Source organism: Cryptomeria japonica, chromosome 4 (genome assembly GCF_030272615.1).
Source record: "Cryptomeria japonica chromosome 4, Sugi_1.0, whole genome shotgun sequence".
Classification (NCBI taxonomy): domain Eukaryota; kingdom Viridiplantae; phylum Streptophyta; class Pinopsida; order Cupressales; family Cupressaceae; genus Cryptomeria; species Cryptomeria japonica.
The window spans coordinates 681,438,904-681,463,793 of NC_081408.1; the positions used below are offsets into that span (position 1 = coordinate 681,438,904).

The 24,890-nt window shown below is 34.7% G+C and overlaps 1 protein-coding gene across 9 annotated transcripts in view; it reads left to right on the plus strand.

Annotated features, from left to right (window-relative positions):
• The first annotated feature begins 1,280 nt into the window (after positions 1-1,280).
• The window catches only part of LOC131028643 (uncharacterized), a 98,860-nt gene continuing 75,250 nt past the window's right edge, over positions 1,281-24,890 (plus strand). For 8 of the 9 annotated variants that reach the window (XM_057958971.2, XM_059220059.1, XM_057958973.2 and 5 more), the window contains exons 1-10: positions 1,282-1,769; positions 5,357-5,592; positions 5,846-6,665; positions 6,764-6,886; positions 20,494-20,823; positions 20,966-21,283; positions 21,392-21,856; positions 22,799-23,389; positions 23,568-24,264; positions 24,371-24,804. In XM_057958971.2, coding sequence (XP_057814954.2) covers positions 1,635-1,769; positions 5,357-5,592; positions 5,846-6,665; positions 6,764-6,886; positions 20,494-20,823; positions 20,966-21,283; positions 21,392-21,856; positions 22,799-23,389; positions 23,568-24,264; positions 24,371-24,804 — 4,149 coding nt within the window. In that variant the 5' untranslated portion in view covers positions 1,282-1,634. Of the gene's footprint in view, positions 1,770-5,356; positions 5,593-5,845; positions 6,666-6,763; positions 6,887-20,493; positions 20,824-20,965; positions 21,284-21,391; positions 21,857-22,798; positions 23,390-23,567; positions 24,265-24,370; positions 24,805-24,890 lie in introns of all 9 variants that reach the window. The other variant, XM_059220060.1, reaches the window with a different exon arrangement.

Genomic DNA, 24,890 nt, shown 5'->3' on the forward strand with positions numbered 1-24,890 from the left:
AATTTATTTAATAGCTAGATTATAGTTAGTAATTTTAATTTAAATAAATTTATTTAATTAAATTAGAAGAATAGGATTAAAATGAATTAATTAAATGTAAATTGAATTAATAGAATAAAATTAGTTAATTAAAGAAATATTAAATATTTATTTAGTTTAGTGGACAAATTTATATGTCTACAATTATCATTCTCAGGAAAGACTGTATGATCTAATTACTAAAAACAATGCATCTAAATTGCTATTTTCAAAATAAATGAACCAAAAAGAAGTTTTTGAAGCTTTTTTTGTTGTTGTGAAAACCATTATGTCCTTAAATGGTCTAGCTTGTATATGTAGTATCTTCTCCTTTTCTAGCCTTCAGGTACTCTATTTAGGAGAAATGAGAGATTGTGATTAATGAGGAAGATATAATAAGCCTCTTATGATATGTAAGCATTAGGAAGATATTGTTAGCTTCTTAGTACAACTAAACAAAAGGGTTTATGACTGAGGCTATTAAGAGGCATGTATTTTTCTAAGAGTGATCTAGTGCAGATTGGATGAGGGCCTATAACAAAGTATTGTAGAGGCAACCTAATACTTTTATTTTATGGAGGGTGAAAACACTTCTTCAAAATACTCAACAAAGAATCTTCTTCAAAGCTACTCAATTCTTTTCTTGATGAGAGAATGGAGGTTAGACATGCAAAGAAAAAAGCTCCCCAAGGGAAAAATAGGATAACAAGTGAAAGAAAGCTTTCAAGTAGAAAACAAAGTAGGCAATAAAATGTGCTATATCCCATTGAAAACGTTAAGTTTTGGGATGGAAAATGGAGAAAAACAAGAAAATCCAAATGATAAAAGGACACCCTTGTTGGGTTATAGGTCACCCCTATTACCAATGTTGATCACTTGAGCACTCTTGTAGCTTAAGGGATGTATAGAACCTTCAAATGATGTGAACATTAGGAGGACTAGAAACATGAAAAACAAAGAGAAATAATACTTGAAAATAAGAAAGTGAAAAAAAAGTGATTAAAAATGAACATGTTAGGAATCATACATTAGACCACCAAATCATTATTAGACTTACATATTAGCTCATCCAAATTTAAATAATTAAAACAATAACAAAAACTAATCACAAGACAATACTTTGTCTATATTCTGCAATTTCCGGAGACTTTCCCCTCTAAAATCCACATCAAGGAGAACAAATCAAACTCTAGTCAATGTATTTTACCTACGGAAACCCAACTCTTAACAACAATAAACATCCTCAGAGACTAAAAAGATATACGACAGGCTAAAAAACGACTATAAATAGAGCAGAAGACTCAACGAGCATGCGTAATTTCTCTCCTTAGATCTAAGGGAGAACCGGCAGCTTGGTTAGATCTAAGGGAGAAACGATTCTACATTCTTTTTTAGAGTTTGAATTTAAAGTGTTTGTCTTGAGACCCGGGTGTAAATTTGAAGGGTTTCGTTAGAATTCTTCTCGCATTTGCAGAAATACGCAAAGAGAAATTATGATGAATTTATTTTCTCGTTAGGGTTTCGAATCGTGCAAAGAAAGAAACACAAATTGTGTCATGATGGCTGCTGGTTACTTTTTAGGGTTTTGAGTCTTGAAAAGAACCACGAATTATGTGATGATGACCGCAAATTGTATTTCAATGCCGGCCATGGCTGATCGAGTGGCAGGACAATCGTATTATGTTCCGCCATTGATAAGCAATCCCATGACGGAAACTAACGGGGCTTCGTACTCAGAATATTATCCTCAGGTGAAAATTTTAATTCTACTTACTGAATTCTTAATCGAATTGGGTTTTCTTTATGTGGATTTGGTCTACCTTAGGGTTTCGAGCTTCCAGGGTATTTTTTCTAATGAGAATTGTTAGGTGAAATTTAACTGAGATAGTACGATATGTTTTCTTGGAAAATACTTTTAAGATTAAATGAGTAAATGATCTTTTGGTATCGGTTATCAGACAATTAAAGTGACATTCCTTTAAAATATACTAAGGAGATGATCTAGAAAACTTAATATAACAGCTTTTTTTTTTCGGTTGTGGACGATGGAAAGTAAAAGGCTTACATATATAATGTATTTTGATGCTAGCCTTCTGTATAATATTCTACACTTGTAATGAATTACTTTATATTCTGTGCTTGAAACATAATTTCCCGTGGTTGGGAGTTTTAGATCGTGATCCAGTTTGCAGTTTGTACTTTCTGTTAGTAATGTCATTAATTTGAACTGTTAACCAGAATCACTATCATCTACAAATAGGAGCTAGTTTCGCAGTCCCAAACTGAGCAACCTGCAGTGAGTTTTGCTTTTTAGGGCAGGATTTTTGAGTCTGTCATTATCGTTAATAAATTTGCTTGCAACCTTTAATGCTTTCATGGATATATATTTTTGGCTTTTCTTTTAGTGTCATTCTTTTATATTTATTCTAGCAAGATTCTAGCTCCATGGTCGTTAGGCAGCATTGAATGTTTATGTTTTATAAGATAAGACGGCTATTTCTCAAAGAATTTTTTTAATTTAAAAATTCAAACAAGTTTTCATTTTGAACTTGCTTAAATTTACTAAAAAAGACTGAAAATAATAGCACGTTGTTAATAGCCATACAAATTCTCTCAACTTGTAAGGGTGTATGTTTTTAATTGAACTTTACAAATGGAGGTAATGAAAATTGCAGTTTATTGGTCAGCATGTTTTTTTGTGTTGTTCAGGCATTGATATGAACTATCCTTACAGAAATTGTTTTAACAAGATTTTTAAAAACATGAAATGTAGTAACATTCTGTTACAGCAATAAAATGGAGAAATTCGTGGCAGTTTCACACATGCTAAATTCTATACTATTAAATGATTTATCATAACGTTATATCCAACTGTTAACACGTGCAGATATTGAGCCATTTTAGAATCAGTACATAATTCAGTGGAATGAAGTTTATGCCAATCATTAATCTTTTATAAAGACTTTATAGAACTACGCTGAATACTTTTTTTGCATTGTGATCATTGATAGAATGGGCACTGAGATCAAATGGGATCACTCATGGTGTTTCCTTTCTTTAATGTGGTGTGCCACAAGGCATACAGAGATTAGGATTACTAAGATGACAAACATGCAAACTTCTCAAGAGACAATAATTTACAATGACTGAAATGGGAATCTGAGTCTATTAAATCATTAGTTTTGAACTGCAATTAGAAAACAATTAGAAAACAAGCCCATGTCTCTTTCCCATCAGACACATAAGGAATTATTGTTTTACTTTAAATGATCTATACTTAAATAACTGCCTGATATCATTTGCATAAACTTTCCTAGTGGTCTGTGGAGAATGAATCTCTTTGTGAGGCTGAACATTGCCTTGTGCACAAGCATTTGTGGTAATTCAATGGTTGCTAGTTTCTGGAGGGTTCATGATTAATGGACACCAACAATATAAAATGTGCTTTATCACCATTGCAGGGTCAGACCCACTAGTGCTCATGGCATGCATCAATTATTAAGTAAAACGTGTAAGTACTTGTTAAAAGCCATTTTACAACCTGAGGGTCTGAAGCAGGAGGTTTGACGTCATCTAAGTTTAAGTTACATATTTTCAAAATGTTTGCCTGCACTTCCTAAGAAAAATTTGTGAAACTAAAAATTATTTACAACTCATATTGCAACATCAGGGGACGAAGAATATGGCTTAACATCATCCCAAGTTGCTGCTTACAATATTGGACTGCATTACTGTAGTCTTCTTCTTTATAGATGACATGTATATAAACTGAGTTTCATGCATTCCTTGTAAAAGTTTGTGTGAGTTGATTCTTTCAAGACACTAGAAATGTTAACACCATCCTGATATAAGAGAGTAGACGTGGTATCTCAAATCACTGATTTGGAGACATAGTGTATGTCAAAATTAATAGGAAAGTAATTCTTTTTTTGATTTTTGCTAATCTAAAAGCCATTAAAGTTGTTGAAAAATCCTTTCCATCCTCATTTAAAATATTCTTAAAAATGGTTAGGAATACAACTTCTTTTCTCCACATTGAAACATAGATGCCTACAAAGTTAAATAGAATTCCTATTTCAAGATTTCTAAGTTTCAAAAAAGACAAGATTGTGGACGTTATCTAAGTTGTTACTGAACCTCTACTATAAGTCAATATCACTAGCTGAAATTTTCAGGAGCTTTCAAATTAAGAAGCTTATTGTGATGTTTCCCTTGGTCTGCTCTTGGTTTTAGCACTTAGCTGATGCTGACTGCATCTTTTAATGAAACTCATTTTTAAAATGTCAACATGAAATACAGATATTCTCTTTTTTGTCTTATTCATTTTAGATTTTTTTATCTAGTTGATCTAAATCAACAATCTTGAATATGATTTTTTGTTCCCTTTTTCTGCTTTAGACTCTTCCATTTGTATACAAACCTCTCAAATAGCACTTCCAAACGCTAAATATTGTGATCTCTTTTGGGAAATAGATCCAAACACCTTGAGCACTATACCTGTGTGTTTGTATGCACGTAATTCATAATGTCAATGTTTGTTGGATATAGTAAAACTTCTAATGAAGAAGTTATATGCTAAGTTCTATGTATTTATGAAGTTATAGTGGGAGCTTTTTAGTCTATAATATAGGAAATCCACTGGCTTGTTACTGTTGTGAATCATCTTTAAATTTACATGATCAGCTTTTTGCATGTTTTCCATCATAATTAGCTTGTAATACTTGCTTAATGTTTCATGTGTTTTATTTTTAAGAAATATGCATGTTGCAAACCTATTTTAGATTCCTAAATTTTGATTTGACAAATTTATAAAACAAATTAATTTATGCGGTATAAAATATGTGAAAGATATAACTATTATAAGTGGTGCACTGCCCAGAATTGGCATGAAGATAATTTTTTTCAATAATTCATCCAATCAGTAGATATACCTGTAATTTCTTGTACAATGTTCTGTCTTAAATCACTTAATTTATACTATATTAAAATCTTTTGTAAACAAGTAATTTTTTGATGTGTTTCTTCTTGTATGATAAATAGTATACAGAAACTATTTGTCAATAAAATTGTTTAGGAAGTTGTGTGTGCTACGTTATTTCCTATTGGAAAGGTGACACACCTTTCGTATGCCTTTTCCAGTGGAATGGTGATGCCATGTAGTATCTGCAATATATGTCAGTCAATGCCTATTATTTTTGATTGAAATCTGTAACATATTTCAGTCCTGGATTGACCACATGCAAAGCTGTATGATTACAAAGACAGTCTCTGTTTAGCCATAACTTGTTCTCTGTATGATTTGGAACATTTATTCATTTCTATTGTTTTTTTTTTTCAGTTCACATATCAGATTGCAAACAGAGGCGCAAGAGAGGTAAATGCAACTAAGGAAGGTTCTATGGGCTTGAATGCTATTATTAATAGAAGACAAACTGATATAGAACGTTATGGAGATTCATTTGAGGTCAGAAAAAAACAGAAAATGTTAAATGGTCAGGGTCAGTCTTCTACTATTGACACAGCAGGTGTGGGAGATGGTACTACATACACAAATAATCACCATGAAAGCAAGCAGTAAGTGTCTTTATCAATTTTATCCTTACCTTTTTTCTGATGCTTTTGAATTTTCTTTGCTTTTGTTCTTGATTATGGCTTTGGGATGGTAAAATTTGTGCCCAAACAATTTTCTTGAACTCTATTTATTTCACTCTTATCTATTTTGTTTGTCCCGGAAATTTCTTTCTGTTCTGTCAGTTCTTTTTAGCATATGTGCTGGCTATTTATGTTTAGAATATTTAGTTTAAACTTGTTATCATTTTTATTTCAGATATCCCACAAGTGCACATTGGGTTCCATACAAATGTGATACATCTGGAACAACAGATGTGAACTCCTTGCAGGATTCAAAAAGTACATTTGAAAGTGCTGGATGTACCGGACCAGAAGTTTATTCAAATGAAGAAGATAGTAATAAGAAAGACGCACAGTTGGTGACTTCAAGGGGCTGGATGTATGTTAATGATCGAGGACAGATGTGTGGACCCTATACGAAAGAGCAGCTATTCGAAGGCCTTTCAACTCATTTTCTTCCTGCAGAACTTCCTGTTTACATAGTTTTGGATGGAGTACTTGGTGAAAGTGTACAATTGAAGTCCCTATTTCATTCAGATTTTGAAATTGGAAGAACAATAGGCTGGAGCACAGATGCAGTTCAGGGTGTTCATTTCCAAAATTCATCTATACTGTCAACTGCTTCATGTAGTGAAACCATTAAGTCTACGAAGTTGATAGGGGATGTATTGCATGGCAATTATTTTTCTCAAACTGCTCCATCAGAAATTAAATCACAGACAGATATAACTGCTTTTGCTAGCCATGAATTGTTAACTGCATCATATAGCGAAGCCATAAAGTCTACCAAGTTGGTGGGGGATGAATTGCACAGCAATTATTTTTCTCAAACTGCTCCATTAGAAACTAAATCACAGACAAATACAACTGCTTTTGCTAGCCACAAATCTTATACCAATCCACAGGAAGGCTTTGATGTAGAACGTAGTCATGACTTTTCATTGGTGACCCTAATGCAAGAGAAGCAGCAGTACATGCAAGATGCAACTAAAGAAGAAAATACAAGTTTTATTCAGGTGTGTTTTTAGCTTGTTATTAGTTGTTTAGATCCAATCATTTCCTGTTGTGATGTAATGATTTTAATTTAAAGAAAATGACAATTTTCCTTCTGTAGGTTTGTTCTTTTGATGAACCATGCTGGGAAGTTAAAGACATGGATGGAAAATTGAATGGGCCATTTACTATTTCACAACTTTCGAATCAGCACTGCATGGGCTATGTTTCAGGATTATTAGAGGTTGGCTTTGTACTATATAAATATATCATGTGTAAAATGCTTTTTGATGCAAAATTTTTAATCAATGAAAAATAAATGTGGTTAAAGTGACATCAGAATGTAATTTTTTTGTTGTAATTTGAGTAAACATAGATATATGCGTACAAATTGTTTTTTAATAAGTGTTAATATAGTTAGTAGACTCTAATCCCTGTAGGTAGGTATGTATAATACTTTGAATGGCAATTGCTTTCCGCTATTGGGAGAGTGATTTGGAGATCTGTTTGATTAGTTCTTGATGTTGAAGTATTGCACATTTTGAACTTACATAATCATATAAATATAGGGATTTTATCAATTACAATGTCTTGTGTTTGATTTTGTTTACGACTTATGAGTGATTTTAGACCTCATGAGCTGATTATACATTAATATTAATGTTTTTATATATTTTTCTTTGTATTTTTTAATATTAATCACATTGACATTTTTCTGCTCTCTCATATCCGGGGTTCCTGAAAATTGATGTTCGCTGTTCCTGTATTCAGGCAGCTTAGTCTAAGACTGATAATTGAAACATGTTGCATCTTCTAATGTAGATCTAGGTTCTTCCAACAAGGACTCTTTTTGTTAATTGATTGCTTAACCTAGAGTACAATAGATTTCTTAATTGTATTCAAATTTTGTTTGTTGGTAAAGATTTATTTGTTTAGTATAGAGTGCTTCAGGATTCAATTGTGCAATTTTACATTGACGTTATGGATCACATTCATTGGTCAATCTTACTCAAGATTAGTGTGATCTGATCTGTTCAGAGGAGATTGGTTGCCGAGTCTGATCTGAAATGTTGATGCAAAAATACATACAGTTGAATCCAGAAGCAAACAATATTAAACTAATGGAGTGTGGAAAACTCAGGCCTGCTATTAATTTGTTTGTTTGTTGATTGTTTATAAAGTGTGAAATGTATATGCCAGCTGTAGGATATCATGCAGCTCCTAATAGAAGGAAATACTGTAACTTATAGTTTTGGTATTGATCAAGGTTAGAGAACACTCTGTGTGTGTTGCTTGCTAGTTCCTATCATCCAACATTTTCAAGACTAAACAAAATAGGCATCAAAAGTATTGGAAATTTTCCCATAATATTAGACATGATAATTCAGCTATAAAATGTATTAAGGCATATAGAAGAATAAAAAGAGGGACATGGATGGTTTTCTTTGATGGATTTGAGTGATTTTGAGCTTAGTTGTATAAATTATTATTAGTTAAGAATTGAAGATCTCTTTAGGGATGGCTTCATGCAAATAACCACTAAATGCAGTGAATCTCTTTTTGAATTGAAGCTATAGTTTTTCTGCAAGGATAATAATATGGAATCTTAGTTAAAAGCAGCAGAGTGTTCCATACGATATGATAGAATGGAGAGAAGGAAATGTGCATTCTTATTAAGTCACATGAATTTGACTACAGCATCACTGCACTGTGGACTTGCATATTTCTTACCTCTAAATGCACTTTTCAAATTGGCTTCATGAGTAGTTCTTATAGAGTTCTTAATTACTTAAGAAGAATACTAAAATTTAGTTACAAAAATATTAGTTGCCCCCTAGTTAAGACTGTCTTTGGATTACTCTGCTTTATGTTGTAATGGTCTTTGGCGATTTAGTGATATTTCTCTTCTTTGACGGCATGTCAGTTACCTCACAAATGCCTTCTTCAAGCCAACTTCATCAGCAGTGCTTATAGAATTCTAAATTACTTAAGGAAAACATTATATAATACTTACAAAAATTCATTTCCCATCATATGGGTTGGTCTTTGGATTACCCTGATTTTTGTTGTAATGGTTTGTGGCAATCTAGCTTTTGCACAGGAATCATAATAATTTATTAACTTTTTTTTGTGGGCACTACATCTTTGTGAGGGTTCTTCTCTTTCCATTACCCATTTTCTTCTGCAATATGAGTCTTGCTATATGAGGTACATTACATGCCTTGGAGTGGTTGTGACATAGTTGTATGAAGTCATTTTTATAGAATATACTCTTATTTTGTTGTGGGTGTCCAACATCTCCAGCCCAAGTTGGGGTGGCATTTTCTGTGTTCTTCTGGTGAATACAATATTTATTTGTATACTTACATGCTTGTTTATAAATTTTCTAGAATGACACCTTCTTATTGGTGTTATATCCTTTCCTGATTGTTGATCTTCAACACTCCCTCTGCTCTTCTGAAAATGTGCTTATTGGTTGCTTGTGACTGAGAAATGGAAATAGCAACTATGTTGGCTTGTTGGTCAGGCATGTAAGCATTCTTGATGCATCAAATGACCAGCATTGAAACACTGCTATTAATACCAGTCAGTATACTAGTATATATGCCTTACATGCCCAACCTTCTAATATAATTACCAGCTATATAGAGTAACATGAGTCCGCTGCAAATACGGTCCAGAAGCTGTGCCGGGTACAATAACAATTAAAAATGAAGAATCCTCATCTCAATCTTGCTGCAACAGCTCAAAGTGTGTGTGTGTGTGTATATATATATATATATATATATATATGCACAATTATTCTTTATGCGGAGTCATATAGTCTTAATATCCACGTAAGATATCCCTCTCTTCATCACATCTGGAGTCAACAATAATTCCAACCAAGAGGAAAATTGCCCTTTACAATATTTTCGCCATTCAATACCTCTGAACGAGGCATCAAGGGAAATCACAGGAATGTCCACGGGTGGCAATAGAAAAATGGCTCTGCTAAATGCGTGCCCTTGAATGGAAGTACTGCATCTTTATTTTGTCTCATATCATACAATATGTGCCACGCAAATCAGGAGGAAGCCCAGAAAATTAATATAAAATATTAATTTATAAATCATACTCCACTAATATTTTATTCGTGCCAACAATTATATTCGCTGATTTATCTTTGTTTTCCATGATATAGAGTGAAGGTCAGCTTAAAGGATGTCCACGGCAATATGGCTTCGATTTCTCTCTTTGAGATTGGCAAATAAAACAATACCCCAGTATACTGAATATTAAAACATAAACCTTCACATGCTTATGAGAAATAAGTCGAGCACCTTAAGTAATTTTTATGACAATATGAAATGTAATCACCAGTGTCTGCCTTCAAATAATCTCACTACCATACACATGAATATGCAGGAACATAATCTTTGATTCCTTATTTATTCCGCAAATAATAATAACCCCCAGTAAAGCTTACACCAAATATAAATTTGAATACTTAGAATAATATAGTCTTATTTCCAAACTTAGAATATTTACTCTCCCAAGTAGACACACTATTAATATTAAACCTGGCAATAGAACTTATCTGCAAATTTGTCTCCAATGGAGACTTCACAAATTTGGCCCAGCTGCGACCTCTGTCACGAATCTACCCTTTACGAAGAGCTAGGTTTTTTGTCCAACCCTTTTGGCAAACTTCTGAAGGTTTCCATCCTCAGAAATCAGCATCATATAAATTGTTTCATATCAAAAACCATAAATTGAGTCTGCTGCAGAAACCAAACCTCGTTCGCAAAAAAACGGTCAAAATAGACATGCTTCACATTCTCAGGAATTCTATAGATAGGACATATGTTCTCACTTGGGTTAGAGGGAGACATGTTAAAGGGCCATTCAAGGTTGCATGGAGACGGGGGTGCTTGAAGACTCCGGATACTGGTACTGGTACTGGTATGGTTATTTTTGAAAAATAGGAGACGGGGTACTTGGAGACATCATAATTTAAAATAATAATATAATATTATAAATACATAATACATAATAAAATAATGTTAAAAATAAAATATAATAAATATTGTATAAATTAGAAATATTAATATATGAATATAATGTATTTATATTTTATACAGTAAAATATGTGATGGTTTTTTTATGATTTTGTTTATACCATACTGATATTTTAGACTATTTATCTTTCACACAAACTTACAAGCAGAATGAATACTTATAGATAAGGGACTATACGGTGTGCGATATTAAATGTTGTTGTGTATATAATCCTTGTAATATATATTTCTATTTTGATTGGTAATTTCCAATTGGTTCCTCGTTCACTTTTGTTAGAGTTACGAACTAGTGGGTTCACAGTGGGGGACCCCATCCCCGTGGTTACATCTATTTTTTGGTCTGCTGAGGCATTAACACCTCCTTAGTTTGTCTTGTGCTGGACTCGACACTCCTTGATTACTTGCGTGGCTCTGTTGCGCTCCTTATCCCTCCATTCCTCTCCTAATTACTCCGTGCTTCTCCCTATCCTTCCCTCCCTTATGACTCCACATGGCAACCTTATCTCTCTGTTGCACTCCTCCGTACTACCATCTCCTCCTAGCCTCCATGCCATCACCTCCTTCACCATTACTGTTGGCACCTCCTAATGTCCGCTTTGTGTCTTACTCCTCCAACGCGCCATCTTCTCTGCTCGAATTTTTGCCCTTCCGGGTCTACGCTCATTCCCTCCTATCGCCTTCCACTGTTCGATGCAGCCATAGGACTAGTCTGCGCCACAGCCTCGTTAGCCTTGATGGGGATATTAACACCCCCCTTTCGTTGGTCAGTGTGTCACCTTGCCTGGTCAAACATCACTTGCACGAGCTAATAGAACCTGCATCGAACCCTCTGTCCTTCAACAAGCGAGTATGAACATTCGAACCGAGGACCTCCATAATAACATGGAGTTGCAACTTCTGTTGCACTGTGGGGTCATCCCCATCCTTGTAATATATTGTGCATATAGTCCTTGCGATATTAAATATTCCTTCACCTTGTAATTTTTAATATCGACTCAACAAAGCATCAGCAAATCGGGACTATAAGGTGCGTGTAGATTGCAGAGTGTATGAAACTACTAATCACGTTTTTTAAAGATTTTTCAGGTATGCGATATTAAAGAGGAGTTTGCTGGTGTTTTTTCCTTATTTCTGTGTGTTGTGTCGCGTTTTTCCTCTTTCACGTATTTTTACTTTTTTTTTTTGTTGCTTTTGTAGGGGACAATGTTTTAAGGGTTTTTTTCCTGCTTTTGCTGGAGACGGAGGGAGATGGGCGGATATGTTGGCAGGACGTCTCCTCTCTGCAGGGACGTTTCCCACCACGAATTCAGTGTGGGATACATGAGACGCATCCCAGGGGGCTGTGTACGTGTACTCGTGCAACCTTGGGGCCATTTCTTCAGCAGTAACATCCATTTAAAGAAAGTCTATTATGCTCTACAACATTGGAGCATAAGTGTTTAAAAACTTTAGACCACTGGTTAAAACATAGGTTCAAATTCGAACACACTTTTAGATGCCTGGCCACATCTTGGGACTAAGCAAGAGTGCTATATATCTTTTTTGAACTCTGTGCAAATCTGTGCCATCACACCATTTAGCATTGCCAATCATATCAGAATCAAGTCCAGTTTGAACAGGAAAGTGAAATATCTGCATGCATCCCTAAGGACATAGTAAGTACTCTAATGAGAACGAGAAAGATCAAATTCTGCATTTAGGAGGCTCGAGATTTCCACTGCTTATTCCAAAAGATGTTATTAATTCATAATGCCTTTCCTTCTCCAAGATTTAGCAGAGCACCATTGCAGCAAGGCAAGAAGTTTATTTTTATTATGAAGATTCCATTGTATAGATCTTGAAAAGAAGACCTTATTGTCTTTCTTCTTATAATATTCACAACTTATAACGAAGTCCTTGATATGGTCCCAAGCTCTCCAAATGCTTTTAAAAACATTAGAACCAAAGGGGTTGACATTGGAATTACCAAACAAGGAGTCATAGAGGTGAAAACTTTTCAAAGAGTTGGCATGCTTTGGAGTTGCCATCATAATGTTGTGCCTCACTAGAATGTTCCATGGCTCATTGCCACTCAAAACTTTTAGGATCCACTTAACAGCCAAAGAAATGCCATGAAGCTTCAGGTCTTTCAAACCCAGCCCACCTTTAGCTTTGTCCAAACAGCACCGCTCCCACTTCACTGCATCTGTCTTTTTCATATCCTAACTATCTGATTAGAGAAACTATCTAATCCTCTTCTGAATATCATTGATTTGGTAGCTACAAAAAGGCCACGCAAAGTAGTAGTATGGGTTGTAAGAAGAGAGGATTTCCTGACAAACTTGAATCCTCCTTGCCAAATACAGGTACTGTCTATTCCACTAAGCTATTTTTTTTCTCAATTTTGTCCTTAACCCAGTTCCACATTCTTTCACAGATGGGTTTACAGGAAAGGGGTTTCCAACGTACCTAATTCGCCTGTTAGGTCTTCCACACTGAATTTCAAGTTTTGTAAACCAATCTGGAGAACTCTCGCTGTTAAGCATCACTGATTTAGCAGTGGAAAGTTTAGCACCTAAGTCTTTACAGAAAACATCGTTTGTTCATCAAGTTAGTAAAGTTATCTTCTTCAAGACTCACAAAAATTTCAGTATCATTAACAAAATGAATTTTGAGGAGGTCTTCTTTATTTGGCAATGTACTTTAACCCTAGGGCCCATGCTTAGTGCTAGAATATCAATAAGCCTTAGGGCTAGAATTTTTGCTAAAATCTTGTATGAAACATTGAGAAGAGTAATAGGTCTCCAATTTTTAACCAAAGCTTTGTCCCCATCCTTAGGTAGGAGCTATATAATATCCCTGGTGTTATTCCAAGTGATCTTAGTGAGATAGCCTCAGAATACAGTTGTAGGTCTTCATTGATCCACTTTATGTTCCTCTTATAAAATTCTGTAGGTAAACCATTGGCCTGTAGTGATTTGTCATTTTTAAGGGCTTGAATAGCTTTTATAATTATAACCTTAGAAATATCTCTTGCTAACCACTCAGAGTCTTCCCTACTGATTTTTCTTGGAACGATTCTTTTACAAAAGCTACTAGCATTATCACATTCCTCATTAACATCTTCAGAAGAGAAAAGATTCTCTTAAAATGAGTAGAATCACTCTTGACATCTTCTTTGTCACTCAACAAAGCCCATCTACCCACACACAGTCCACGTTTTCTTTAATTTTCTTTTTAATGTATCTAAAGAAAAAATTGCAACCTTTATCACCTTTACAAATACAATTCTTTTTAGCTCTTATTCTTTAGGCCTTCTGTTTTCTTAGTTTGAAAACTTAATCTATACTTAATAGAGATTAACTCATCATCCCTTCCTCATTGAAGGGGTCAGTCTGCAATTCAGCTTCCAAGTTGAAAACTTGTCTTGAACCTCACTCTCAGTTCTCCTACTATTGATAGCTCTCTTCTTCCCAATAGTTTGGAATAGATTAGCCCAACTTCTAACTTTGTGTACCATCTATCAAATGAAAAGAGGTCTTTTAGTAAAAGTCTATCGACCTCTCTGAGAGTAAAAATGTTCTCATTAGAGTAGTCATCTTATACCAAAAAGATTAAGTTCGTTCATCATCTTATACCAGAAATATTTTTCATTACCCTTCCACACCATGTCAAGACCACCCACTTTTTCTTCACTATTCTCAATCATATCTAAGTCTCCTCTCACAATCAAGGGGTGTTTTGCAGATCATAGAGCCATTTCCACAACTCAATTCTTTCTCTATAATTATTGGGAGCATGGACTGAGCATATACCGAATTTCTTATTATCCCTTCTAAAGATAATACACACATCCCTATTGCAAGGAAAAATTTCTTAATTAGTGACAAATTGGAACCATTTATTACTTAGTAAAATAGTAGTATCCTCTTCACCCTTGTCATGATTAGTACAGAATTGGGCAGAATCTTTCTAGATTAATTTAATACTTGTTTGAAGGATAAAGCTAACAACTTTAAGCTCGTGAAGATAAACGATATCAATTTTTCCTATTTTGATTAAAGAATGTTTTAACGATGTATTTTCTAGTCAGGGGATTCCAGTCCCTTGACATTCCAACCAATGCGGTTCAAGATCATCATCAATCAGGGGTTGGTTCACACCTTTACAATTCCTAAACTTATCAAAACATTTAGGCATTTTATCATCTTTCCCTTTCTTTTTTGGGTTAGGCTTACAATCTTGTTTACTCACTTCCATTTCTTTTTTCCACCTTTCTTCCTCAAGCAATTAAGGAGAGTCAACCTCCCTTGAGCAATTTTTCATCTCTTGTGAATGGAGAGCTATCAATTACTAAATTCACGTGTTTCCCCTCTATGACATCTTCATGTGGCAAAGGCCCTCAAGAAGTCCTTTTGGTTCAATAACTTTCTCCAAATCTTGCATAGTTCAATTTCTAGCTTCAAAAATTCTATGTTTAATCTTGTCTAAGATCAATTTTTGGACATTTTTGATTTTTCTTATGTCTAGGGTTGGAATTAGGCAAGATAGACAAGTTTTTCATTCAAATTTATAGATAGACAAATTTATCATTCAAATCCATGGAATCAATTTTATATTTATCTAACATATCAATATCCATTGACTCACAGACATTAGGGTTAGCAGTAGGCAAACTATCTTTTTCAGAATCATTAGTGTTAAGGTCGTTCACTTCTAAGTGAAGTTTTGGGTCACCCACAAGTTTATTTTGAAGATTAGGATAGTTCTTTCTTTGGTGACCTTTTTTGTACAAAAAACAAGCACTCAAGACTCCCCCTAACTTCATTCTTACAAATTAATAGATTACCCCCATATCAACATTAGATTGGTCAAGGATTTCCACCCTTGTGGAGAGGGAGATCAACATTCTAACATTCATGTGTGGAAGAGTAGCCCTTGTCACTTCAACTTGGACCACTTTCTCTATAGAAGACATTAATTGAGTCAAAAAGGCCCACAATTTTGGCGGAACTTTTTTCACACAAAAAAGCCAAGATTTCGTCATTTAAAACATTTGGAGACCATGCAAGAACTTTAAATATTGGAATTCTCTTACATGTCATGGTTAAAAAGAAAACACAACAAATAAACCCTTTTGCACCATTTTACAGATTGAAATCTCCTTGTATGGAGCCTATCACTGTTAAGAGCTGCAAAGAACACAACCACATTTTTTAGTTTATTCTCTTCCTTTCTCAAGGCAATTGACATATCTTCATTAGGTTCAACAACCAAGTTTCTAGGGCTAAAGGGAGGCAGCTTACCTTCTTTTCCTTTGACATGTTGAATTCCATAGATCCCTCCATTCCCTCATTCCTGCAGTTCAAATCTCATCGACTTTAGAACTTTCTCAGGCTCAACTCTTGTCACAACTTCTTTGAAAGGCTTACAAACATCCTTAGGGCCCATAAATCCACCTCTATCCTCCGGTTCCTCAAGCGGCCCACCCGAGGACTCATCTCCCCCGAGCATTGAACCCAAGCAGTTGGGGGAGAAAACTACCAATTCAAAAATTCAAAAATTCGATCTAATTATCAAGTAGATTTAAAAGAAATAATTACAGTTGATTTAAAGTATATATTGAACAAGATGGTAACTGTGAGGGTTAAAAATATGCCTTTGAATGGAAAGTCCCCATCTAACTAAAGATCACAAAGTTATTATTCCCCTCTGTAATGTCCCTACTTTGAAATATAATTTAATATAAATAATAATAAAATTAAAATACAAAAGAATAAATATAAAAATTAAAATTAAAATATAAAATAAAATAAGATAATTAAAATTTGATTAAAGTTAATGAAAGGTCAATGTTGGTGTTGGAAATAAGCCACACCCGGACCGACGATGGACTGGTCCAAGAGGGGCCAGTAGCTCAGTGGTAGAGCACTTCAGCAGCGTATGGAAGGTCCTAGGTTTGAGTCCTAGCTGGTCCATGTCTCAACATGGTATCAGAGCCAGGTCCAGGCTAGGAGCTCCAAGCACACAAGAGGTGTTGCTTAAGGGGGGGTGTTAGTGTTGGAAATAAGCCACACCCGGACCGACGATGGACTGGTCCAAGAGGGGCCAGTAGCTCAGTGGTAGAGCACTCCGGCAGCGTATGGAAGGTCCTAGGTTCGAGTCCTAGCTGGTCCATGTCTCAACAGTCAAAAGGAATGAAATGATAAATTGTGACTCTATCAAATATGAGGTATAAAAGGGAGGAGAGAACTCATTTGAAGAGGGGATAATTTGGGAATGAGAAGTGCAGATCTGATTTAAATAAGAAGTGCAGATCTGATTGTGAAAGGTTGTGTCCCTTTCAAAGGGCAGAAATAATGAAGAGTTGCACTCTTTCAAAGGGTGTGTCTCTTGCCAAAGGGCATACATGATGAAGAGGTGTGACCTCTCCTTCACATTGAGATATATAAAGGAAAGGAATCAAAAGCGTCCTGTGACATCACCATGGATCAGATCAGATCAGAATTGTTATTAAGTTACAATCAGTAACATCCTTGTTCTTGGTGGTATGCATGGGGATGTGTTTAAAAAGTATGCTTAATATATGAAGCCCAATAATGATCTTATGCAGAATAATAGTAATATTAATAGGGACTGCAATTTGTATGACAGTCATACTTAATTTCATATATATACTCATATAATACATAAGAAATTAGTATGCTTATAGTCTAAACCATGTTATTACTGCTAGTATTTAAGAAGATGGGAATGAGATGTTCCAAAGAGGGGCAGAAGAAGATGGGAATGAGATGTTCCAAAGAGGGGCAGTCTAAATCCAAGTAATAGGTTAAGTCCCAAGAGAGGGTGGGGATCAGCGGCCCATAAGCCTTGAGGGTATAGACCCAAGATAGGTAAGGGCTTGGATCTGTAAATTTTGAGGGAACCTATTGTATTTGGTCTCTAAGCGTTTTGGTAACATACATAAACCCTTCTCCCTTAAAACTGAAGTAGTAGCAGGGCCTAATATCTATATTAAGAACTATGAATAATGAAATTAATCATCATAAATTGAAGAATATCAATGACTGGCTTCATGATTAGTCTCTCAATCAATTTTAGTAAATTGAAATCGATAAATTATGGTTAAAACAGGCCTAAACCTAGTAGGGGACATTACACCTTCTACTTTTAGTATCTTTAGTTAGATGGGGATTTTTCATTCAGAGGCATATTTTTAACCCTCACAGTTGCCATCTTGTTCATTATATATTTTTTATCAACTGTGTTTATTATTTTTAAATTTACTTGATGATCATCCACATGGTTAAAATGTATCCTTTGCAATTATTTCTTTAAGTTGCTATACAATTAAGGACTTTATTTAATTTGTAGGTTCTCTCAATGTGGAGTGACATCTGGCTTAGATGCAATGATCAAGTGGCATCTCTAGGTTGGGTTCACCTGTGATTTGCACCCGCCCTTATATGCTATGGCATGCTACAATAATTGAGTTGGATGCTGTATTTTACACAACTTCACTGTTTTTTCATGCCTCCTAGGGATTTTAACCTAAGGGCTCAGTTTTGGAAATGTCAATACTCTACCCAAGGAATCAAATCATGGGAAAAAAACTGTTATAAATTGATACTCACAGCCTACCTGTTTTTTTCTCAATTTTTTCGCTACAGAATTGCCAAAAACTCAACCCAAACAGATAAAGTTGTGATTTTGACTTTTTTTCACAATTTTTTCAAGGCACATGATTTCTCTGTCTCTCTTTTCTCTCTCCATCTGAAAACCCTAACCTGATTCTTTCCTGATTAAATTTGGAATCCATCTTTTGGTTTGCCAATTCATTCCTGAAAATGGTATTTGCTGGTATGATTCTACTGTTTAAGCTCATCCCTTTTAACTTGTCTGCCTAAATAATAAATTCTAATTATATATAGCTTGTCAATATAAGATAAGTTTACTTGCTATTTTTTATCTGATACAAAGTCAATTAAATGTAACACTAATACAAAGTCAATTATGCATTTGCAGATTATTTTGTTTAATAGGTCAGGTTCAGATTTTTACAAGGCTGCCAAAGAATTATAGTTTAAACTTAAAATATATGCTCAAACAGCTTGTATTTTAGACATTATTCTGCTTTTCTAGTAATTTGGAGTCGAGGGAAAGTAGTTCTTTCTAGAAAATGACATATACAGAGTATTCAGATTCTTAAAACATGTTTGATTTCAATATCATTTTCTGTTTTATGTATCAGTAATATTTATGTTTTTTGACTTCCCTATTGTAATTTACTTCTAATACACCTGAATATTATCAAATTAAACTAGTTGCAATGTTGTCTGATGTGTATCTCCTGGATCTGGATCAGTGAATGGATTACATAGTTTCTTTTGTGGTTGAGACTGCTGTGGCTCTACTGCTGTTCTTATGTTGGTTTGCGGCAAGAAAAAAAGCAGTGCCTGCCAATCCTCTATCTGTTTGGGTCTCATATGGGTTAACACATGCCTTAAACTAATTTTGGGGGTGACTAGGCTGGTGGCCTGGTGTTTGAGTTGTTTTTAAGGCGTTTCCATTTTGTTGATTTAATTTCTATGTATTCTTCTCTTTCTCTTTCCAGAATTTTCATAGCTGATGTCACTTGTGTATTGAAGTTTTTATCACCCTGTTATGAACAAACTACAGAGTAGAGCCCTGTATGTTTATTTTTGCATCAATTGATTTGGACTGTGAGTATATAGTTCACATCCCTAAAAGAAAATCTGCTATAGTAATTAATGAGTTGTTGAGAAATCAGTATACATAGGTCTTATCTGATAATAGGTTTTTATGAAGCATTTACCAGTTAAAAACTGCCAGTCCATAAAGCTTATTTGACAATTTATTTAGGAAGTATTCACCAGTCAAAAGCTGCCAGTGCATGAAGCTTATTTGACATTTTATTTAGGAAGCATTCACTAGTCAAAAATGCCAGTGCATAAAGGTTATTTGACAATTTATTTATGAAGCACTTACCGGTATATTTCCCGCCTAGGAGTTTAAAAGGTGGTTCAACATGGATTGCAAGGTGTGTGGTTGCTAAGACAAATGTGTCTGTTTCTATCTTTGTTTTAATTATTTAGGGAGGATTCACTAGTCAAAAACTGCCAGTGCATAAAGGTTATTTGACAATTTATTTATGAAGCCCCGTATATTTCCCACCTAGGAGTTTAAAAGGTGGTTCAACATGGATTGCAAGGTGTGTGGTTGCTAAGACGAATGTTTCTTTTTCCATCTTTGTTTTAATTATATTTAGGAAGCATTCACTAGTCAAAAACTGCTACCGCATAAAGGTTGTTTAACAATTTTTTTATTAAGCACTTACCAGTATATTCCCACCTAGGAGTTTAAAAGGTGTTTCAACATGGATTGCTAGGTCTGTAGTTGCTAAGACAAATGTGTCTGTTCCTATCTTTGTTTTGCAAGCTTGATTTAAGAATTTTTATAGATGCTTATTTATCATTTGGTATATTATGTTATATCAGTTGTATACTTTCTTATATCAGTTGTATGCTTTCTGGGAAATAAAATCAATGTGGAATGAATCTGATATAATCACTGGTTGGTACTTACTTATCTATGTAATCACAGACCTCCGTTTCAAAATCTTGCAGGCAAATGTTTTACATCTTGAAAATGAAAAACCTTGTAGAGCAATATTGTAGAAAACTCTAATATTGTACTTTTGGAGACAACAGTGAAAGTAGTAACATTATTTAAGATATTTTGGGACTATAAAATCGTTTATCTTATATATCATGGATGCAAATGACAGGTTCATCATACTAGCAAGAAGTTTGGCCCATGCACTCTTGAGCATCTCCTTATGACTCAAAAGAATGGCAGAGTGGCCTCTTCTGGGCTGGATAATGCAAATGATAACTGTGATTCCATAAAGAAGGTTTTAGCCGAGATTGTTGAAAATGTTTGTTCAGAGTTACATTCTCGTACCATGAAGAAGGCCCGTACATTTGTTTTAGATGAACCAATCAGTGGTTGTGTGGAAGGATTTTTGAATTCCAAGAAAAACTTGCACCAGGAGAACCTTAAAAAAGGTAGTCAAAGACAAGCTATTAAGGAACAGCCCGCAGACAGGCAGTCAATGGTTCGTTGAAATATAGTTCAATAAAATTATTTTTTATTTAAGTTTTTTACATAAAATAGTGATTTGCTGTTTCCATGTCCATACTATGTTGAAACATACCTAAGTCTTTTGTCACTGTGGAGTCTAATTTTGGGATCTATAGGTTGGCACAGGGGATTTGTCTGTTCTGCTTCCTTTTGAGCAAATTGCCAGTGCAGACCTGTATAGTAGGAGCTGCAGTAGACTTGAAAGTAGTAGGGAAACTTCTCAAATGATAAGGACATCTGTAATTAATGATAAGGAATTGCTTTCGACAACACATAAGCATTTACATTCAGCTTGTATGAAAGTTCTTTGGCGGGAGCTCTTTACTGAGCCTTTCAAAGACTATGTTGGGAGGTGGACTAGGACAAAGAGGTCAGCAGGCTTTTCACAATTAGCAAATATTACTGCTAGTCATGTGTCTATATCTGCTCATCAGGTAAGATATACTGAACTTAGTTTTGATTGCTTCTCAATACTTTGTAATGTAATTTGTTTTTACTCAGTTTTTGTCTAGTGGCTAAATATTTATTGAGCTTTTTAACAGGCCGAATCACAACAATCTTCTGACTTAGAGATGGACTACCCCCCTGGGTTTGGGCCCTGTTCTTCAAACTGTAGGCGTGATGTGAGACAAAATTATTGTCCAGATAGCATAAGAGAAGGTCAGGATGATTCACTTTTGGCTAAGTCAGACTACCCCCCCGGGTTTGGGCCCTGTTCTTCAAACTGTAGGCAGGATGTGAAACAGAATTATAGTGCAGATAGCATAAGAGGAGGTCATGACGATTCACTTTTGCCTCTCCAAAAGAACAGTTCACACAACTCCAAGAGGGTGAACGGGCAAAACAACTTGGGCTTACACAGAAATCTGTGCAAAGAAGTACAGAAGGCTGTCAAAAAAGAAATGCATTCGATAGCACTGAAATCAATTTCAAGTCATCTTGGAGATATTGTAGCCATTGAACTGAAAAAATGGGTCATTTCTCACAGGAAAGGTGTAGAGATTAAGGTACTGAAAGACATTGTTTGCAAGCTGTTTTGGAAAACTACAAGTCCTTTGGTTCTCACTGTTGGAAAAATAGTTTCTGGCTAGGATATATGATTAAGTAATTGGTATTGCAGGTTCAAACTGAATTGGTGTTTAGGTGAAAGATTCCATGTTGTGACAGTGTACATAAAATCTAAAACTCAGCTGATATATACTAAAAAAAACAAACTAAAACTATAAAATTTAAAATATAGCACCATAATGACAGAGAAATAAAGCATATAAATATAGAACAAAACAACTACATTTTTTTAATTTTACTTCGTCAACCAAAAAAAAAATAAAAAATTATTAACTAATTAATTTTTATTTTGCAGAAAATTTATTATTTAATTTTCTAAATATAGAGACATTAAAATAAAAAAATGTATATCAATATCTACAAACGAAACTATTAAAGATAAGTATATAATATTTACTACACAATCGTTTCAAATATTTACTGCACAATATTTGTAAAGTAAAAACGAAAAAGAATTATTGAAATATTGAATGGTGGTTTTTTCAAAAATAAAATTGAAAGTTACATATATATATATATATATATTTTTGATAGGTAATGGGCCGAAGCCAATAAGGTGTACATACCCTACCCCCTCTTGTGAGATTTGAACTTGCGACCTCTCTTTCAAGAGCACAAGTTCTCCACCACTAGGCCAATTCAAATAAAGTACAAAAATGAAGTAAACAATGTAAATAAATTAAAATAATCCGTAACTAAAAATTAAAATTAGTTTGTCAATTTATGTATTTAGTAAATAAAATAGTTTGAAAGTAAAATTAAATAACTTTAAAGTAATTCAAATTGCTTGAAAGTTTGAAACTGGTATTTCTCAGTGTTATATAGATAAATGTATTTAACATATCTATCTTAGTTTATATGTTTCTAAATTTTGGTGGCAGGTTGAGAGCAGCTCAAAACGTGTAGACGATAAGGCTTCTGAAGTTTGTATATTGTCTTCCAAAGAGGCTAACACAGCTATTACTTCAGCTGATTTGGGAACAGGTAAAACTTGTATGGTTGAACCTGCTATATGCAGTCTTAGGGACGTAGCAGGAAAATCAAAGATACGTAGTACTTGTAAGCAGGATAGAGATAACATTTATCATTGTAGATTGGAGGGAAGTTCCAGACATTCAAAGGGCACTAATATTTGCAAGTCCACTTCTGAAAGATCTCATTTATGGGAAAACAATAAGTATAAGGAGCCACCTCCACCTGGACTTGAAGAGGGGCTGAAGCCAGTTGAATATCGTGATAGAGATGGATATCACCTGGTAAAGCCATCTAGAGACTTGTCAAAAATGGATGAGTATGTTGCTCGGACTCTTTTCCGACAGGAGTTGCATAAGGCTGTAGTCAAAGCATCGCGTGCAGCTATTCTTGATGATGCTATTCATGAATATTTAGGAACTTGGCTTGCATCCAAAAAACAAAAATCTATTCAGCTGCTGAATGCCACATCTGGTATTGAGAGTGGCAGGGCATCTCAGGTAATTGTTTATTGTTAATTCTAATGAATATCCCAATAATGTGGAATTGCACGTTGCAGCTTTGTTCTTATTTAAACAAATATTTTTCTATTGTTTATCTTCTTTTTAGGCGGTAAAAGGCTGGAAGTCATTTAGGTTTAGTTTACTTATAATACAGTTATATTTGCATGCTTTGTAGGAATCAAGCAGTCAAGATTCAAGTTCTAACATCAGGATGGAACGGACACATGCTTATTTGAAGCTAGATACAATGTTGTGTCAAGAAAAGCCAGAGCAATGCCTGCAAACAAGAATTCCGTTTGAATCTCACGCGGTAGTTAGTATGAAATCAAGTATAATAAGTGATGAAACAACTCAAAAGAGATCATGGGGTGTATCAATTGACAATAAGTCTTCTGTGGTTAAAAACAGAAGTGGACTATTAAATCAGTACCCAGTGAAACAAAAAAGACAAGGAGACAAATTACAACCATCTATGCATCATTTGCAGGCCAATGTCTCTACAAATTCCAGTTGTACTGGGAGTTCTGTGGGCTGCAGCTCTCCAGATAGTTTTACAGACAAAGTGCACAGTGTTAATACCAAGGAACAAAGAACGGATGCCAAAAAATCTGTGAAATGTAGGGATAATGTGAAATGTTTTGCTGAGAAACCACTTAAAAAGGTTCTGAATCCTCATAAGTCACGCACCATCTCTATGGATCTCTTATTATCTAAGGCACAATATAGCTCTTTGGAAAAGTTGGGAGGTGATGGTATAAATGGGATAAATGGGATAAATGGTAGTGGAAATATTAACCGTTGCATTCCTAGTGTAATGTATTCTAAGGAGGCTAACACACAGAATGTAGCTATTGGAAGTTCATCTTTACAAGGCAAGTGTATATGTGTGGGTAATCAATTTGTATGGCATTTGATATTGTTTTCCTGGTTTTCCTGTAAAAGCATGCTAATCTTTATGTTATTTCGTTTTCTGTGCAGTGTCAAGCTTTAAAAGAAGAAGTTTGAAAAAGAAATCTGTAGCAGAATTGGCAGAGAAATCTATCAATTGTGATGACAATTGGAATGCCCCTTTTCTCACTGGTGTAAGCAAGGATTTGCCTAAACGGTTGAGAAAAAAGAAAGAGATATCTCTGAAGGTTAATGTTAAATTTAAATTCCCTATGTCAGATGGTTGTGCCCGTTCTTCTATCAGTGGATGGGCATGGCACAAATGGTCTCACAATGCTTCTCCTGCTGAGAGAGCGCTGGTGAGAGGTTTTCAAGCTTTTGATATCAATCAGTCTGGTGGTTCACAAGACAAGCCTTCAAAATTGGTGAATAAGAGTCAGTCAGCCCGAACAAATAGAGCAAAGCTTCGGAATCTAGCTGCTGCTGCAGAGGGTGCCGAGCTGCTCAAAATTACTCAGTTGAAGGTTTAAGAAATAATGAATTCAGCTTCAGTTTATGTAGTATTCAGTTTGTATCAATCCATTAAAGAGATCTGACTTATTTTGTTCTG